The sequence below is a fragment of the Anolis carolinensis genome, chromosome 3, assembly GCF_035594765.1.
Source record: "Anolis carolinensis isolate JA03-04 chromosome 3, rAnoCar3.1.pri, whole genome shotgun sequence".
NCBI classification, from domain to species: Eukaryota; Metazoa; Chordata; class Lepidosauria; order Squamata; family Dactyloidae; genus Anolis; species Anolis carolinensis.
In genome coordinates this window covers 228,144,129-228,164,738 of record NC_085843.1, presented here as the reverse complement: position 1 = coordinate 228,164,738, position 20,610 = coordinate 228,144,129, and the positions used below count along the sequence as shown (strand labels likewise).

The following is a 20,610-nucleotide window of genomic DNA, read 5'->3' as shown; positions in this document are numbered from 1 at the left end:
GGGGTGAAATGGTAACTTTACTCCTTTTGAACTAGTTGCTGTCACAGATATAGGTTATAATTTGGTCTAGCTATGTAAGTACATTCTGTATTATAGGCCAGCAGCTTGCACCATTCTCGTATTTCTTTAGAACAGGGGTTCTCACTCTGTGGTTCCCCGGATGTTTTGGCCACCAACTCCCAGAAATCCCAACAGCTGGTAAACTGGCTGGGATTTCTGGAAGTTGTAGACCAAAACACCTGGGGACCCACAAGTTGAGAAACTTCTTTAGAAGGATCTAAAAGTAAAGGAAATTGTTGGCATTACAACCATCATTAAATATCTGAAGGGTTGTCATGAGGAATAATAATAATAATAATAATAATAATAATAATAATAATAATAATAATAATAACTTTATTTTTATACCCCGCCCCATCTCCCCGAAGGGACTCGGGGCAGCTTACATGGGGCCTAGCCCGATAAGACAATCAATATCAATAGCACGACTATAAAACAATTATACCAGTAAAACATCAATAGCAATAAAACAATCATTAAAATCAGCAAAAAGCATACAAAAAACATACAATATTAAAACAGGAGACTAATTCATAAAATCCAGAACAGAATGTGCCGGTAGAAATTGACAATAAAGTGAAAAATAGCATTGGCAACATCTCAGAAAAGGGGGCTATTATAAAATGGGCAGATGGATCAGTCCAACGTCTAATTAGGTGTCAAAGGCCTTCTGGAAGAGCCAGGTTTTAAAACTCCTACAAAAGGAGAGGAGGGTAGGGACCTGCCTGATCTCTCTAGGGAGAGAGTTCCAAAGCCGGAGGGCCACGACGGAGAAGGCCCTCTCTCTCGTCCCCACCAACCACGACTGCGAGGGTGGTGGGAGCAAGAGAAGGGCGTCCCCCGATGAGCGGAGAGAACGTGCGGATTCGTAGGGGGAGATGCGGTCTCTAAAGTAGGTGGGTCCCAAACCGTTTAGGGCTTTGTAGGTGATAACCTGCACCTTGAATTGGGCCCGGAAAGTAAAAGACAGCCAGTGGAGCTCCTTAAACAGAGGCGTTGAACGCACCCTGTAATTCGCTCCAGTTAGAAGCCTGGCTGCCGATCACTGTACTAGTTGTAATTTCCGGGCCGTCTTCAAAGGCAGCCCCACATAGAGCGCATTGCAATAGTCCAGTCTGGATGTAACTAAGGCATGGACCACCATGGTCAGATCAGACTTCTCGAGATATGGTCGCAGCTGGCGCACAAGTTTTAATTGTGCAAAGGCCCTCCTGGCCACAGCCGACACCTGAGCCTCAAGCGTCAGCCCCGAATCCAGGAGGACCCCCAAGCTGCGGACCTACGCCTTCAGGGGGAGTGCAACCCCGTCAAGCACAGGTTGCCACCCAATACCCCGATCAGACATACGACTGACCTGGAGGACCTCTGTCTTGTCAGGATTAAGTCTCAGTTTATTCACCCTCATCCAGGCCAACACAGCGGCCAGACACTGGTCCAGAATCCGAGGGGCTTCCTTGGATTTAGGTGGAAAAGAGTAGTAGACTTGGGTGTCATCCGCGTAGAGATGGCACCGCACTCCAAAACTCCGGATGACCTCTCCCAGCGATTTCATGTAGATGTTAAAAAGCATGGGGGACAAAATAGAACCTTGCGGGACCCCACAGGTCAATGGCCAGGGGTCCGAGCAGGTGTCTCCCAGCTTCACCAACTGGGAATGACCCTCCAGAAAGGACTGGAGCCACTGCAGTGCAGTACCCCCAAGGCCCATCCCAGAGAGCCGCCCCAGAAGGATACCATGGTAGATGGTATCGAAAGCCGCTGAGATGTCCAAGAGAACCAGCAGGGTCACACTCCCCCTGTCCAGTTCCCTGCGGAGGTCATCCACCAAGGCGACCAAAGCCATCTCGGTACTGAACCCAGGCCTGAAGCCAGACTGTGATTGGTCCAGAAAATCCGTATCTTCCAAGAATCCCTGGAGCTGAGAGGCAACCACCCGCTCCAAGACCTTGCCCAAGAATGGTAGGTTAGAGATTGGCCTGTAGTTACAAGGATTGGTCGGATCTCATGAGGCCTTCTTCATAATAGGCCTTACCACGGCTTGTTTTAGGCTGGATGGAAATTTGCCCTGCCCCAAAGAGGCATTAATTATTGCCACAAACCAATCAACTAACCCACCACTGGCCTGTTTTAAAAGCCAAGATGGGCAGGGATCAAGGGCATAGGTAGTTGCCCTCACCGCTCCAAGAATCTTGTCCACATCATCAGGTTGCACAAACTGAAACGAATCCCACAAGATCGAACAGACAGATGCCGCGGTTACCTCACGGCAATGCTTCAAGACTGGCGTCCAAGTCGAAACGAATCTGAGTGACTTTGTCTGCAAAATGGTGAGCGAACTCGCTACACCGAGTTGCCGAGGAGTCAGGTGCCCCCCCCCCACCCTGAGAAGGGTGGAGGAGCTCCCCAACAACTGATGAAGACGGTACATGCTTGTTTTCTGTGGTTCCAGGATAAGACGCTAAACAATGGGTTTAAGATATCATAATATGATAAAATGTTAGAACTTTCTGATTGCAAGACAATAAAATACCTAGGAAGGTGATGGATTTCTAGGAGTTTTTTAAACAGCAGTTGGATGGCAACAGGTATGCTATGGCTATATCCCTGCATTCTTAGGCACCTGAACTAGATGGCTTTTGCAGTATCTACCACTCTGACAGTTCTGTGATTCAGTGTGCTCTCCTTAAAGAAAAATAATTGGCTGCTGCTCCCTATAACGTCCAATTTGCAAAACCAGTTAAGATACAGAGTACAAACTGCATTTGGAACTTGCCGTGCCCATTTACTTAAATAAATAGGTAATTACAGTGATGAATACTGTTATACCGAGGTGAGATTAGAGTCATGAACAAAAGCAGAAGCTTCCTAAAAGGTGTCTGCAAAAATAACTAGTGAATAAATCAGCCAAATCTTTGTTGGGGGCTTTATGAAGAGCAAGTAGTATTACAGGACTTTCCCAGCAAATTTAGTTACTATTGTTGATGGCTTGCCATATAGGAACGGATTTCAGATTGATAATCTATAACAGTGTGGCCCAAGCTTTAGTTATCCGAGGGTCAATCAAACTTTAGTATAGAAATGAGTGAAGCTCCAATATGGCGATTATATGACTGTTTCTCAAAAACTTAAAGCAGTAAGAAGGGTAAGCCATTTGTTTTCCAAATGTTAAATTAAAATATTTTTCCAGTAAGAAAGACAAGGGGCAATAAAAATGAATTGGTGGGCTGCATGCAGCCTGTGGGTTGGACCACACTGATCTATAACAACCATTGGCCTTTTTGTAGTCCTTTAAAATGCTCACAGGTGTTCTCTTTGGTGCTAAGCTAAATGTGGTGAAGGGAAAACTTGGTCAACTTGGTGCACAAGAAGGAGGTGAAATTAGAAGGGGTAATTTCAGGGAAGTGAAGATGTTTTTTTTTTTTTAAACTATAGTGTTTCTATCACTAAAGGTAGCAATGACAACATAGAACAGCTATGGGCAAACTTTGGCCTTCCATGTGTTTTTGACTTCAACTCCTACTGGCTGTTAGGAATTGTGGAAGTTGAAGTCCGAAACACCTGGAAGGCCAAAGTTTGCCCAAGCCTGGTGTAGAAGGTAGTCAGTTGATATCAGCTATTCTTCCCTTTTCTCTAGACTATCCCACAAATAAACTGTAATATGTTAAGATCAATATTATGTTGCTTTGAGATGGGGTTTAGGTATGGATTATCAAGAAAGCATTATCTTAGTGCCATACAAATGTGCATATATGTCCCCTTTTTTCACAGCCACAATGAAGTATTATCTACTTCTTTGACTCCATCCAGAATGTTCCTTCCTTAAAAGCCCCAGCAATGGCTAGGCTGCTTACATGTAAGGAAAAGAAGGAGACGAAGACAGTTCAGGAGATTAAATTATAGTTATTCTGGTCTCCCAGGAGAAGGAAAGGGAGGGTGCGCTCCATCTGTGGGTGCACCATTGTTTCTTCCCCACGCTTGAGGAACTAGCTGCCTATTCAGTTTCTGAATTGCCTCCCCTACCAATTTAAATCTTTGAGCATTTATATTACAATTTAATTAATTACATAATTGTATAATACAATTGTAACATAACATAATGATACAATTTTGATTATATTAATAATTAAGATAGCTCTAGACATGCTCAGGGGGAAAATGAATATTCATCTGGAGTATTCCCCATTATTAAAATGTTCTGAAATGTTGTGGGGGAGTTATTATATAGAAAAATGAGACTGGGATACTTTTTGCATAGAAAAAGTTTCATTTGACCACACAAAACAAAAGGATTTGGCTAGCATCTGTTTGGTATTTATTTATGATATTGTATGCTATAGTTTTGGTATTCATAGCATCATTAATCTCAAATACTCCCTTCTTAAAAGCCCAGCAGCTGCACCAACTGAAAGGAGTGGTCAGAGTCATAAGTTCCAATTGCTTAATGTAGGGTGTAGGCAAGTCTCACCAAAACATATTCCTAACACTTATTTGCAAAGCACATAGCAAATTGTGGTGGGGTCTGTGCATTGTTTTTCAACAGTACCTTAGTCATCATTACGATAAGCATACAATGTATGTTGTTTGCCAATGAAGTTCATCATGCAAGTGGCATATGAACTTGGGATAGTTCATTTTTAACCACTACACTTACATGATTTCTTAAAACAAATCAGAATATCTTTGATCCCAGAGGACAAGTAAAGAACAAAGGAATGTGAAAAATGATTTAATATCCCAATATGGAGTTAATTGCTTGCTGTGAAATCATCCTCTTTTTAAAAAGTGTGTCACAGTTACACTTACACTGCGTGCTTATCTAGAAATTTTGGGTGCAAAACATTTAGAAGTTTAACTTTGAAGTTACAAAGAATATTTATGTTCCTTGTAGATGTAGATTTAGACTTGAAAGAGGCAGACAGTGAAGAGATCCTTTCTTTTTCTCTGCCCAACACTAGTGCTCTGAAGCTGGAAGTAGGCTTCAACAAGCAGATTTTTCTTGATGCATGTATGTCATACACATTAAAGAATAAGAAGGCTGGCTGAAATTATGATAAAGACAACAGGGCTTTTTATCCCTTTCTTCCTCTTGCAGAACTTGCAAATCTGTCTGGGGGATTTGGGGAATCTTCCTAGTTAAGAGTGAAATATGGTCTGGGAGGTACAGTTAGAAGGGGGATTTGCCTTACAGCAGATGGAAGACTCTATCACGAAGAGGGATGCAAAGGTTTTGAGTGACACTGGACTCTTCAGTTGCTTGCCGGTGTATTTGATCCAAAACCTAAACCAAAAATAAGAAAAAATGAAGGTCAACCTTAACATCTGTATACCAGTTTTGTTTGGATGTGTCTCCACATCTGGCTGTACCAAATGCAAATAATGTTCTTAGTCTGTTACAAGAACATACCTCTGTGTGGTGGTAATAATGTGGGGAAAACAATAGGATCTGTAATTTGAAAACAAATGGGAGCTGTAGCAAAATGTTGTAAATGGCTACTTCATGGTTCCAGCTACTCTTTTCTTTTTCCTCTTTCCCTAGTTTTCCATTTTATCACAACATAGTAACTTTATTCAGATGTTCAGAAAGTTGTTTAAATCAATATGCTTTGTCTATGCCTCCTACTACTATGGTTTTGACCAATGAAATATGGTAGATGTGAAAAGGAGAGGTTTTGTACTGAACTTTGTTTTATGCTACTGCTTTTTAAACTGTGGGTTCCGACATGAAATGGGTTCCCCTCAGCTCAATGTCGAAGTTGCAAAGATTTGGCAGCGTTATAGGTTTCTGAATGTTTTGAACATTTACACAAATCTGTTGTGCAGTGTTTACAGTGGACTCTGATGAAGATGTTTCAGCTGTACTTCATAAAAAAGAAGACCAGCCTATTTAGCAAGGTTGTTGTGTGTGTTTCCAGGCTGTATGGTCATGTTCCAGAAGTATTATCTCCTGACATTTCGCCCGCATCTATGACAGACATCCTCAGAGGTTATGAAGTATATATATACCTCACAACCTCTGAGGATGCCTGTCATAGATGTGGGCGAAACATCAGGAGATAATACTTCTGGAACATGGCCATACAGCCCGGAAAACACAACAACCCTGTGATTCCGGCCATGAAAGCCTTCGACAACACTATTTAGCAAGCCTTACAAATGCTGGTTGTTATAAGTAAAAGTTTGATTTTTATGCATACTTTATACAGCAATATGCCCAGGGTCATGTAAAACTTTTTACGTCCAAAAGGGGTCACAAGTGGGAAAGTTTAAGAAGTCTTCTTTTATACCTCTGTAAATCTTGCAGTTCCTCAACCTGATGACCCTTTTCTCCTGCATTTTAGCTACATAGTGCTTTGCAACTATGTTCTATTACTATGTATGAGATATCAATGAGTAGTCTTCCCAAGTGCTACCATTTAGACATATTAAATTATTTTTTTCAGACGGTTGAAATCCTCTTCAATGCATTGAATCAGAACCTGGTCCAGTTTGAACTGAAGCCCGGTGTGGAAGTCATAGTGTATGTCACTCAATTGACATTAGGTAAGCTTACAGAGAAGAAAGGCCTATGAAATGTAATATCTTTTTTGCAATTAATCTAATGGATTCAAATATGTCTATAGTGAAACTAATATTTTCAAGGAAGAAAGCAAAAGATAAGTACCATTGTAAATGTTCATTTTTGATCCATGGACATTGTACTTGGCCAACTCAGCCCTACATTTATATTCCAAATTGGGTTATGAGCAAATTTAACACTATCATTCATTAATATATGCCAATCACATGTAATGTTCAATGTTTTATGAGTATTGTCATAATCAGTATTTAAGAGATGAACCTTGCTCATAATTTCAATTAACTTGATTTGGAGTCTGAAATGCTTTCTTCTTCTCCAGCCAAAGTGACTTTCTAATTAGAGGGCTTTGTCTTCCTTGTTCTTAATTTTCTTTTCTCTTCATCTGTGGCTTGGTTGACCAGCAATACTTGCTCCTCTTTCTCTGGTGTAATCTGCTCCCTCTTTCTGGCACTGAAAAATGTCAATTATCTAGAATTACATTATCATAGATGGGAAGTCCCAAAAGGCTGAATGGCCTATTTTTTAATCTAGTGGTCATTAATCGTTCATAGATCATATGAGTGACTTATTTTTTAAAAAAGATACTCTAAAACCGAAAAAGTTTATAGAAAAAGGCAGCTGAAATTATTGTTGGATCCCATAAGGAGGGAATAAAAACGATTAAAGCTCTTAAAATGATAAGTTAATACCAGAAAAATAATTGAGTTTTATAAGATTGTGAATAATCAGGTAAGAAGATTTTCCTCTTACATTCAAAATTCCTTCCTAAATCAAAGTCCAATCCTTCTATCTCAACAGTAACCTTGTTGGGAGTTTTTGCTTCTCCCACACAGAAGAGCACCAAAGATTGTATTTTATTATGAAAGTGGTAGAATAATAGAAAAAACTTGAATATCCTTTCCTATTCTAGCTAAGTGAAATCAAAAGTTTCACCTGAGTTATAAAGGATGAAGGCATGTTATGTATGCAAAATGATCATTATTTTCACATGTTCCAACAGGTCAATAATGCCAAGTGGTACAGAGTACTTTGAAAGTACTTCAGTGAATTTTTTAGTCAACATTAAGGGTTAAAGACAAGCAGTTTCATTAAATTCAGAATGAGGAATGGCAAGTAAAAGCAGCAGTAAGCAAGGGGGAAGATGTCATCCATTTAGGGCCAATTTCAGGTGACTTAAGAGTTACATAAAAGGACTGTGAAAGAAAATATTTGAGCTTTACCTTATCTTTATCCTGATTAAACTTCAAAAAGCACAAGAAAAGACACTCTTTTCCTCCCTTGCTTTTGCTGTTTCCCCATTAAACAAATTCTCTGTACTCAGGCTCAAAAAAAGATTGAATCGAAAGCTGACCAAAGCGGACCAAGGTGGGCTGTTCCTGCACACAGTTTGTCTTTACATGCTCCACAGCTTCCTTTTCATTATGATGCTGTCTAAAAATTGCAGCCTTGAGTTCAAAAAAAGAGGGAGATCAATTTTTTCCGATGTGAGGTGTCTTTTTAAAGACAGCACAAGTTACATGTCAGTGACAATAAACTGGAGACTCCAAAGGAAAATGAGCAAAGCTTCTTCTCAGTCCCTCATCCACTCCTGCTGTTAATGACTTCCTAGACTAACGTGTTGTTCTTCCATCTTCTAGCACCTCTTGTGGACTCGGGTGCTGGGCACAGTAGTTCAGCAATGTTGATGCTGTTGTCTGTGGTCTTTGTTGGCTTGGCTGTTTTTTTAATCTACAAGTTTAAAAGGTATGTTGCTACTTCTCTCTATTTCAAAGAAAATATGGTCAAAAAGTTGGAAATGAGTCTGGTTTTCACATAGGTTTTGTTTTCAGACTAGAGCAGAAAGGAAAGGAAGAGAAGGAGAGGACAGAATATTCCTCCAATATATGAAATAGGGAAGGAAATGTCTGCTCTAGGTGTGCTTTACATGCGTAACTGTCCAGTCGCAAGTATTCAGAGTAAAAACATACAAGGTTTTTGCACAAAAATATGAGGGGCTTTCCTGCAGATAATTGCTTTACAGCACTTTGGGATGTTTGAATACCAGGATAAAATTGTGCCAAGTCTACAGTGGTCCATTATTCTTCCCAACTGGATTTCTGAATAAGCAGATCAGCCATTTCTTAGCCTGGCAATAAATCCTTATTATTTACATTACTTCCATTAAAAAATAAAAAATAAAGGACTTTGAAATTTTTATTGAGCAAATACCAAAGCAGCTGATGAATCACATCCAAATAAAGACCTTCATTAATAATTATTATTGAATTATTAATAATTTAGGCTCAATGTTTTGTATGTGTTTAAGGCATTGAATAATTGCCATATGTAAGCCACCTTGAGTTCCCTTTGGAGTAAAGAAAGGCAGGGTATAAATAGGGCAAATAAATAAATAAATAAATTCTGGTTTCATTGGCAAACACACAAGTTTGAGAACTCTGTCATCAAACATAGGGATTTCTACAGTAGAATTTTTCTCAGTTGCCACCTACCCTTCTAATCCTCCAGGATTTCCATTCATGTCAAGTTGTCATCTAGAGTGCCTGGCAAGATGTATTTATATCCAGTATGTCAGATAGTTGGTTTCAGCCCAGTGATTGTAAGAACACATATCCTCTTATAGTCCCATCAATGATGTTAGTTATGTCTGTCTGCATTCTACTAGCCTTCTTGCTGAAGTAATACTAGGGTCAATGCAGTGCACTGCTTTCTCCATTGAGACGTGCATCACGGGATCACTCAGTTCTCTGCAGTATCTAAAGATATACAATTTTGGCTTCCTGAAGAAATGATTGAATTATTTCAGGGGTGTTATTTCCTGAACCAAAATATTGCAGCTTGTCCAAAGAGAATTCACAAATTAATGATTCATTGAGATAATGTGGCTCTGTTCAGATAAGTGCTTAGTTCTTTGGAAGTTTGATATCTACCAATAGTGGAAACATATGGAGCCCAGCATAATTTTTGTATTATGTATGTATTGGCCAATTTATATAGACTGCCATTTTGGTAGTGATTCTTGTCTTTTCCCCTGTTCAGTGGCTTTATGTTGTTGTTTCTTCCACAGTAAATGAAGCATATAAATATTCCAAACCCCAGTGTCCCTATGCATGAAAGGTTTATCTTCTAAATACTTCCAAAGACGCTGATGCATAAGAGCAACTATTTCCTTGAAAAATGCAAACATGGAATAACTCTGTCAAAACCTGGCAGCTTCTCAAGCATACAACTCCACAAGATTCTGCCTGTTTGAAGGAATGAGGTTACCCATCATAGACCCAGTTACAATTTCTTATCTTGATTATTCTGATTAATGTCATAAACAAGAGGCCTCAACAATGAAGATAATAAGAGAGTCTCCCATACTCCCTGTGTATTATGTGGAGAACTCTTTGGTTTCATACCAGGATCATATAGCATTTTTATACATTTACTTAGTAACACTTTTTTAATTCTGTCAGCAAGTCTTGACTTGAAAGTAAATCATTAGAATTTTCTCCAATTAGAAATAGAGAACTAATCCTGCACCTTCTTGGTCAATGGGCGATCTACAATGTGAGCAATTCAAATCTTTGAGTTAAAAAGCTTTTGTTTTTCTAGATTGCAATGCTCAGAATGGAGGATTTTAGTGCTGGGAGATTCTGGTCTTAGCAGTTCAAGAATGTAACTTTTCCCAAGTTCTGTCCCTGTATCTTTCAACATGCTGTTCTGTAGATCACAAGAAAAATATAGATATACTGTTTCTCAAAGGTCATATTTCAAAACATTTCTGACATTTGGGGAATGGTGATAGCATACTAAGGTGTAGCTAGATCCTGGAAACAATTGCCATACAGAAGCCCTCCTTTAGGTGTCTATGCTGCATTACTTTTGATGCCCATGATCATCTCCCCAAAATCTGCCATTCTATTCTTTACAGTTGTTATAAAACAAACATCTGACTCCTGATTATATTTTCAAAAAGATGAAAGGATGCTGCAATGAGCTACAGTGACTTTAGTGCATCACCATATCCCCATGTTGAATTAAGCATTGACAATGGACTTTTTGTCAAGGTTCATGTCGCTTGGTAGGTTATTACTACAAAATGTAGTGGAGTTGGGAGATTTTAGCCTATGTTTGAAAGTGTGTGTGTTTGTGTGCAGCTACTTCAGCCAAATCAACCACCCTGATTAAAAACTTTGTAGGATTTCTTCTTATTCTTAAAACTAGCAGGTTTTGGTGTATACACTCTTTGGAGAGGAGGAGGGATACATTTGATTTGGTGTTATATTTTGTACATACATAACACCATCCAAAACACATGCAAATGAAGTTATAGAATCCATTTTTAAAAACATAAAATATCTATAAGCATTTTGAAATTTGATGCTTTTACACTGACTCGCCTTCAAAAATATTTTAAGTTGTCAAGGGTTTTAAAAAAACTTTAATATAGTCATATTTCTACTAATTTTATATCAAAATTTCCTTTCTCTCTGAAGACCAGATTAACACTACCTGGGTGTCCTTTTGGGAATTTAAGGATATAGCTACATCAGTGTTGGAGGAGAGTCTAACGTAGAGAAGCTTTGACCGGTGCGATCAATTAAAAAAATGTCTCAATACTCATTACTAAATTTGGGGGGCATGGAGAATCGTTTCTAAAGTGTTTTTAAATATCGTTAGGGGTCTGTATTGTAATTATAATGATATAACGAATTCTTCAATACTTTTCATTAAGTAATTGCACAAGGGGGGGAGTCCAACCCCCTTTATTCTGCCAGGAAGGAAAAGCACAGTCAAACCACCCCAACCGATTCCCCTCCAGCCTTTGAAATAACAACAGCAACAGCAACAACAATAATAATAGGAAACCTACTAGGTATACTTTGGAGTTACTGCCTCTCAACTTTGCCTACCTCACAGGGTTAATTCAACTCCCAACAACCCATTTTATCTCAAAATCCCTTTAGAGAATGAACACCAAAACTTTCAGGGAGGAGGAGAAGGCACAAGGCGATAAGCAGAATTCTGGGAAATGAAGTTTGGGAAGGCAAGGACCCATGTGGTAGAGAATTCAAAAGACCCCGTCCTAAACTACATTTTCCAGAATTCTTCTTGCTTCCTGCATTAAAATGCTTGCGTATTCCCTCTCCAAGTTGGAGAAGTTACTTTTAATACGGAGGTGCTGCATTGCCTCCAGATCAGCAGCACCAGAGAATTCAAAAGATCCTGCCCTAAACTACATTTCCAAGATTTCTGCTCACTTCCCGCTTTAAAGCTTCAATGTGAGTGTGGTCTCTGCCTCTCTCTCTGAGCCAGCCACGTGCAGAGGAGCTTCTTCCTTGCCTGGCCATCCAGCCAGTCATCCCCCCCCCCCTTGCTGCACCCTTTGGGGAAAAAGCAGAACTTCTTCCTTCACTCTGGCCTCACTATCCACCTCAAGGTCCTTTTGAGAACCAAACACAACACCTTTGATGAAGACCTGGAGCTATTTATGAGACTTATGCAACCCATCCAAAAGTCATAGGTCAGTGTTTTGAATCTTAAGTTTTTTGTGTGATGGCCTCTCCCATTTATTAATATTGCTTTGTATGTATGAATCTAATGAATTATATCCAAAAAGTTTTGCACAACCCTAGAAGCCATGTACAAACCCAGTAGAGCTCTGTTAACTTTATGGCCTCTAAAGGCAGCATATTTATAAAATATCTCCCTTGCACCCATTTATCACATCCTTATCTCAACCACATTTTTACTACTGCTGGTACACACGGCAAAATCCCGCAGAGATCCCTCCTCACAGAGGAGGACACGGCAAGCTTGAAAAATGTGATTGGGAAAGTGGATAGAAGAATAGGCTTGCACAAAAATTTGGTAAGTCGTATTAAAATTAATTAAATGTGTACCTTCAAAGTACTTCCAACACATGGGCATGGCCTGTGCCTAAAACTTAAGAATCAAAACTTACCCAATCTTTTTTATTTTAATTTTGTAATGCTCAGAAGCCTCTCAAAGTCATATTCATATTCATGACATTCCTCTTTAAATTAATGGCCTCTTGCCATTACAATAGGAAAAACAAAGAGAAAGCAGAGTTGACTGGGAAAGAAAGCACAGAACTCTGGGAAATGTAGTTTGGGAAGGCGAGGAACCCTTTGCAGAGAATGCAAAAGGCCCTGCCCTAAACTATATTTCCCAGAATTCTGCTCGCTTTAGAAAGCCCCAATCAGGAGAGGGAAGAAATTTGTCCCTCCATAGCAGCAGCCATCCAGAGTTCCAATGAATGGTTGCATCTGCAAAGAGGGAGGACTGACTGATACTTCTAGTGAGTAACAACAACAACAACAAATTATTATTATTTATTTAAATCAGTGCTGTGCTAGGAAGAAATCCCTAGATGGATGGCCCTTGGGGGTCCCTTCCAACTCAATAAAGGAAACATATTGATTTGTTTAGAGGCTGGATGGCCATATGTCAGAAGAGTTTCGATGGTGCCCTTCTGCCTGGAAGAAGGGACTTTGACTAAATGGCCCTTGAGAGTCCCCTCCAACTCTAGGATTCTATGAATATATAGAATTGGTTAATATTGGTTTCTATTGTTTAATAATGAGATAGCTGTTGTGGCTTTTAAAAAACTTTTTTGTCAAAATTTTAAAATATTTCCTAAAATCAGTAAATGTATGAATATTTCTGAAAGCTCGGGGGAATTACCCTCTGTTATCTTGTGTCATTGTATACAAAATTTAAGGAGATAGCTCTTGTAGACTTTTTTTAAAAAAATGTTGTTTATAAAAACCTTGAAAATTCCCCAAAAATCTGTGGATAAGTGAAACATTCTGAAACTTGATGGGCTAACAGTGGTACACCCCAATAGCTGTAAAAATGAGGGAGAAAGGAGCCCCTGAAGTTCCTCAGTTGTAGTAATTATGCACAATTACTATAATGAAAAAATAACAAAAATTCATTACTCTCATTCTAGTAACAAAATTTGCACTAACTATACTGTAGAAACGCTTTAGAAATGAAACACCGGCACCCCCTAATTTTGTAATGACATTTGAAACATTTTTTTTAATCTATTGCACATGCCTAGTATCCATCTGTCACTGTCTGTTAGGCTAATGTGGACCAGGGCTGGTAGCATTCCATACTACATTATGGGGCAGCAGATATCTACACACGGAACTGGGGGTAGTGGATGAAGATGGAACAGCTGCCATTAGAGGGTATTAAATGCAGTACATCTGCAGTGTATCTCCTAAATCTAGTTTAGATTATCCAATTTGGCCAGGAAGTTTTAATGACGAGGGTGCTTCAAGGACGTGCAGTATAAGAGAACACAATCCCTTTGAATTCAGATAGGTTTCTGTTGTTTTTCGTGTACTGCTCTTTTGAAAACTTTCTTGAAGCTATAAAAGAAGGTAAAATCTTGAAAGAGGTTTTTAAAGCTAACAGTTCTGATCATATAAAAAAACATTTTTTTTAAATTGAGCTGACATTTGTGCTGTGAGCTTTTGATGTATTCATGTTTCTGAGTATCAAAACACTAAAAAAAACCCACTCTTGACACTTAAGGCACATGATGGACATAGAGCAGAAGAGATGGGATGAGGTGAAGGCTGTGACATCAGTTGTCCGTTTCATCGATGCCTAGTCAACTTGGAGAGATACCCATAGTAGCAGTGTATCAAATAGCCCGAAGAAAGGGAAATGACCCCCATTATATTCACTCTATTATTTTAAAAGTTTTGTTTTTGAGATGGGACCAAATCTTGGAAGATGAGAACTAAATATTGCAGTCCATTGTCCCTCTGCCTGAGATGGCACCTTTATTCTCCTAATTCTGTTGTATGAAGCTATCATATTTAGGCCATGGATTGAGACAGGAGTAATCGGAATAATGTTACAGCTACAAGCCAATCTTTGATCAGCTAGGGGGTTGGCCCCAGACGTTTTGCTACCAGGGGTGATTTACCAGATGGTGCCTCTTTCCATTCCAGGCTGACTAGTCTGCCAATTCTGTCAGTCTGCATTCCTTTGGTTAAAAGGTACTTACCTGTTACACCCCTTTGGTATTTAGCAATAAATGTGTGTGTGTGTGTGTGTGTGTGTGTGTGTGTGTGTGTGTGTGTGTGTTTCTCAAAGATCCTGCGTATGTCTGAGCCAAAAGTCAACTGGGATGACAACATGCAAACAAGCTACACTGCTAAGCATTTCTGCATGTGTTGACCTACCTTCCCTGTTTATATTAAGGGGTAGGGGAGTCTATAAATGTAGTTTTGCAATGAATTCCCTTTGCCTTCCTTCAGTTAATGAAAAGGATCAAGTATGTGTCCACATGAAAGAAAGGAACAGATGTGAGTTTGGTGAAGCTTCCTTCCTTCCTTCCTTCCTTCCTTCCTTCCTTCCTTCCTTCCTTCCTTCCTTCCTTCCTTCCTTCTTTCCTTCCTTCTTTCCTGAGAACCTGATGTAAGGTTACAGATTTGCTATTTTATAGGCAAAACTTCTATTTTTTCCTGCTTATGTTTCACTTGTTGCGTGCCTTCAAATTATTTCTGATTTAAGGCACCCCATCCCATGGATCTTGTTGCAAGATTTATTCAGAGAAAGTGTCGCATTGTCTTCCTTTTAGAACAAGAAAAGTGCAACTTGCCCAAGTGGGGCTCTGGAGTTTGGTTTCCTGGAATTCTAGTGCAGTACTCAAATCACTACACAACGCTAGCTGTATGCTCCACATGCAGAGTGGCGAATAATTGTCACTGTGGCTTCTGGTGTCAGTAAATCTACTCTAGGTTTTAGTCCAAACGTTAAAAGATAGTATACAATGGTTCAGCACCTTGGTTAGCGCCTCCAGTGTTTTAACAAATCAGGCAAATGTTACAAAGAAAGCACATTTTTCTTATGCTTTCAATCAATCAATCAATCAATCAATCAATTTATTAATGCTCTGACAAATTGTCATATGCATTTACACTGACAGAAAGAACAACTAACAAGCATTTATACAAAACACTATAAAAACCAACAGGATGCAAGCAGGATGTAAGCAGGATAAAAAAACCCAGGGTTCAGTGAAAAAAGGTAGTAGAGAATCCCTGTGTCTAACCACTCATTGTTCCTGCTGTGGATTATTGTTGCTTGATCCCAATTTCCCTGAATAATGATAAGCTGGTGAGAGCATAAGACTCTCTTCACCAGCTAAAAAGAGGCATGAGACAATGTCTAAACTTTAATTTCACTAGGTAGAATGAAAGCATGTAGTTAAAATTAGACCTTTATCAGAACTGACTTCGTAGTTTAATTTCATACAAAATTGGATTACTGGTTCTTTACCCACCATGACAATTTTCTTAACTTCAACAGCTTAATTTACAGATAAGAAAAAAATTGTTCTTATTTTACAATTTTCCAAATAGAATAAGAATTCAGAAACCTTTCTAGGCATTCTGCCTATTGGAACTCAGTCACATCCTGCATACGTTTATAGTCCTCATAAAAGAAATAGATGTGTTAGCTGGCAAGGAAAGCCCTTCCCCCCATTGTTCTCTTTGTCTACCTGTTACTTTATCCTATTACCTGCTTGTTAGACTGATACTTCCCAAGGACACGCCTCTTTCTATATGAAGAGTTTCAGTCATATGGCAAGCCCGAGTTCTCCATTTTTGTTCTCCTGTGAGCATGGAGAGAGACAAGATGTCTGCTTCAAAGTGTTAGAAAGCTAGGCCCTTTATTTTTTTATTTAGTAATTATTTAGTTACTAAATATTTAGTAATATAGTTCTTTGAATAAAGTCTATTAAACCTTGACTCTGCCCCTGTATTGCTGAAGGTCATTTGCTTTACTGCTGAACTCAAAAATATTCTGATCTGTTAAACTGCTGCTGCAGGTGATGATAATGTACACTTTAAAATGTTTTCCCTCTTTTAAAAATTACCACAACACTGCCCAACCCTGCTTCATAGCAGTATTTGTCAATCTGGTGCCCTTTTAACCACAGCTCCTATCTGCTTCACTGGAGCCTCCAGTGGCGCAGTGAGTCAAACCCTTGTGCTGGCAGGACTGATGACTTGAAGGTTGGGTTGCTGACCTGAAGGTGGCCGGTTCGTATCCAACCCAGAGAGAGTGTGAATGAGCTCCCTCTATCAGCTCCAGCTCCATGCGAGGACATGAGAGAAGCATCCCACAAGGATAGTAAAAACATCAAAACATCCGGGCATCCCCTGGGCAATATCCTTGCAGACAGCCAATTCTCTCACACCAGAAGCAACTTGCAGTTTCTCAAGTTGCTCCTGACACTAAAAAATAAAACTCTACTTCACAAGTATGAACAATAGTCTGTAACAATGAAACGTACAGTTTATAACCCCTGCAGGGACTGAAGAGAACATCTTGCTTTATAGTGATAGCTTAAACTAATTCCATTAGCAATGTGTATTTTTGCAATTAGGTAGAATGCCAGCTTGAATACTGAATTTCAGCTTAGCTAAGGTAGGCAAAACATGCGCCTTCATGAATTTTTTATTTTGTAGATTGCTGCAATTGACACTCTTATGGAAAATACACACACACACACACACACACACACACACATTGTTTATGAGTGAGCTGAGTGAAGAAAAGTGTTCTGGTGCCTTACTAGGCAATTATGTTACAAACTATTCTTCCAGTCTTGTACACTTGGCTATGTGAGCCTCATATGTGCTGGGAGGGAAATTATTAGAAAGTGAAAAAAGTATCTTGCTGTGAACAAATAACAGCATAAGGAGACATATTGATTACATTTTATGTTTCTCCTCCATTGAAGAGGAAACTGATCTCCAGCAAAACACGGATATGTCTGCACGGGGCATTTTGGGATTACGAGAGGCACTATATATACACACAGATACAGTTCAGCCCTTTGGTTTTATTACTTCCAGTAAGAATAGCTCTGAATTCAATTGTATTTTCATTCTGAAGATATCTTACATCATGTCTGAATCAATTTTTAAAGTGTTGTCGAAGGCTTTCATGGCCAGAATCACTGGGTTGTTATGTGTTTTCCGGGCTGTATGGCCATGTTCCAGAAGCATTCTCTCCTGATGTTTTGCCCACATCTATGGTATATACTTCACAATCTCTGAGGATGCCTGCCATAGATGTGGGCCAGGCTGCAATAAATCACTACTGACTGAGAGGTCAGAACCAACCCAGGTCTGATTGAGTGCCTGACCAATTAAAAAATAGCCTAGCTCATTGTTGACCTAAGCAACGAGTCAGATAGTTGCATCTATCAAGTAGGAAATTTAGGTACCACTTATGCAGAGGCTAATTTAACTAATTTACGACATTATAAAAATCGTCCAGCAGTGTGCAGAAGAATGAAGAAGTATTCAATCAAGGACTCGGTGTCACAGTGGATGATGAAGCAGCAGCTCCCCCTGTGGTCAGAATCGAGCATACCCTCATGAAGCTGGAAGCTGGAAAATGTTAAATTTCCTGTGTGTCTTTGTCTCTGCTTCTGTCTGTATGTTATATGTCTAATGGCATTGAATGTTTGCCATGTATATGTACATTGTGATCCGCCCTGAGAGAATGCATCTGGAACATGGCCAAACAGCCTGGAAAACACAACAACCCAATTTCTAAAGCTTTTGAACTTTCTAAAAATATGAAGCTAGTGGAAGGTTCCTAGTCTACCCATTAGTAAATATATTTCCTTTTCCATTATTAAAATGGAAGAGAGATATCTTAGAAATCATGTATTCTTCACAGATGATCTAAGATGCAGGTATATGTTAAATGGAAGCAGAAAACATAAAATTTTAATGGAGTGCAGTGTTTTATTTCATCCAAAATGTGTGCTCGTTTATTGAGCAATAATGAAATCAATAAGTCAGAGGCAACTATTGCAGAATCTCCTTTTGATGCCATTCTCCTCCTCTGTCATGCACAGAGAATAGCACAATGGGGTTTTATTTCATTCAGATAGCTCACCGTGAATTTTATGAGGTCCTTTATTAGATATGAAAGGGGGACAATATATGTGGGTATGCACATATAGTCTACTGGCAGGAGGGAACCACGTACATTCAAGTACCTCTAATAGGCACTGGACATGCACCTTTTCCATGCATTGTGTTGAAAAGGTGCCCATTCAAGTATCATTGGATGTTGCATTGATCAAAGACTAAACTAGGATCTCGGAGCCTCATTCTAAAATGGATTTCCCTTTATGTGGCTTTTTCAGAGAAGCAAAGAAAGATGCTGCCTGTGAACTCTATGTAAATTCAAAAAGACTAGGAGTTAAAATGAGAGAAGAAGCAAGGGAGAACCCAGACAAGCATTCCAAGCAATGATGACACATTATGTGAGCTATCATTGTCCTAATTGAGATGTAGAAAATCAGGCAAGCATGCACCAAAACTAAATGAGCTTGGCCATCAGTGTTCAAGAGCACTAAGAGAATGTTAAAGGGCTTAAAAGATAAAGCAGAAAAATCAAAGGCATCAGATATATGTGCTCTAATGAAGATAAAAGTAGGAATGTTGACTATTCCTCTCTAAATTAAGCCACCTGAAGAGGTGCCAGACGTGACCCTTTGTTGTCCACTCAGAATAAAGGTAGAGTCATAGCACAGCTTAAAAATTATATATATTTTTAAGATACAACTCCCAGAATCTTATTTATTTTATTTATTTACAGTATTTATATTCCGCCCTTCTCACCCCGAAGGGGACTCAGGGCGGATCACAATGCACATATACATGGCAAACATTCAGCGCCATTAGACACACGACATATATAGACAAACACAAATACAGACACAGAGGCAATTTAACGTTCCAGCATCTGGCTTCATGAGGGCATGCTCGATTCCGGCCACAGGGGGAGCTGCTACTGCACTGTCCACTTGTGACACTAAGTCCTTGATGGAATACTTACTTATTCTTCCGCTTGCTGCTGGAGATTTTATGTTGTCATAACTTAATTAAATTAACCTCCCTGCTTAAGCGTTACCTAAATTCCTACTTGACAGATGCAACTGTCTTTCGGCTGCATAGGTCAACAGCAAGCCGGACTATTAAATGGTCGGGAGCTTACCCCGACCTGGGCTGGCTTCAAACTTATGACCTCTCAGTCAGTAGTGATTTATTGCAGCTGGCTACTAATCAGCTGCTGGTGATTTATGGGGTTTTTCATTCAATATTAACATTTCAACTCTCTGTTTCCTTCAGACATTAAGACCAAGTAAAAATCTTTGAGAACCAGCTATCCCACTTGAGCTGTGTCAGTTGGATTCTCTTTCCACAGTTCATTTCTTGTTGACCACATGAAATGTGACCAATCTACCTCATGATCAGAGGATGAAATATTTTACATTTCATTTCATATTATAATAAAACACTGTCCACTGCCTTTCTATTTCACTGACTCCTGTTCCTGCTTCACTGTGAAATTTTCTACCTCCAACTCTAACTCTACCTCACAACCTCTGAGGATGTGGGCGAAACGGGAGAGAATGCACCTTTAACATGGCCATAAAGTCCAAAAAAACTCACAGCAATCCACCTCCATTGTTTTTTTGTTTTTGTTTGTTTTGCTTTATTTGTTCCTCAGATTGCTTGGAATAAACCACATTATTTACTAAATGGCATCTAGAACATCGTCAGCAAAATCACATGGCCTGTGTCAGTTAATACAAGTAGTTGAATAAATTGCCATAAATGATTGTGGATCTGTTGTCGAAGGCTTTCATGGCCGGAATCACAGGGTTATGTGTTTTCCGGGCAGTATGGCCATGTTCCAGAAGTATACTCTCCTGACGTTTTGCCCACATCTATGGCAGGCATCCTCAGAGGTTGTGAGGTTGTGTGGATCTCTTCTCTTCAAATAGAGTGGAAAAGCATATCTTTAAAGTATTTTGAAGGTGTGGATTACATAAACTCTTGCTTCTCTTTATTTCTGTGATCCTGCACAGTCACCTCCAGTCACTGGAATCAGTGAGCAAA

At 39.4% G+C, this 20,610-nt stretch overlaps 1 protein-coding gene across 1 annotated transcript in view; it reads left to right on the top strand.

Moving 5' to 3' along the window:
* The window catches only part of sorcs3 (sortilin related VPS10 domain containing receptor 3), a 665,522-nt gene that overhangs the window by 636,886 nt on the left and 8,026 nt on the right, over positions 1-20,610 (top strand). The window contains exons 24-25 of the mRNA XM_062976280.1: positions 6,501-6,600; positions 8,275-8,380. Of these exons, the coding sequence (XP_062832350.1) occupies positions 6,501-6,600; positions 8,275-8,380 (206 nt within the window). The remainder of the gene's footprint in view (positions 1-6,500; positions 6,601-8,274; positions 8,381-20,610) is intronic.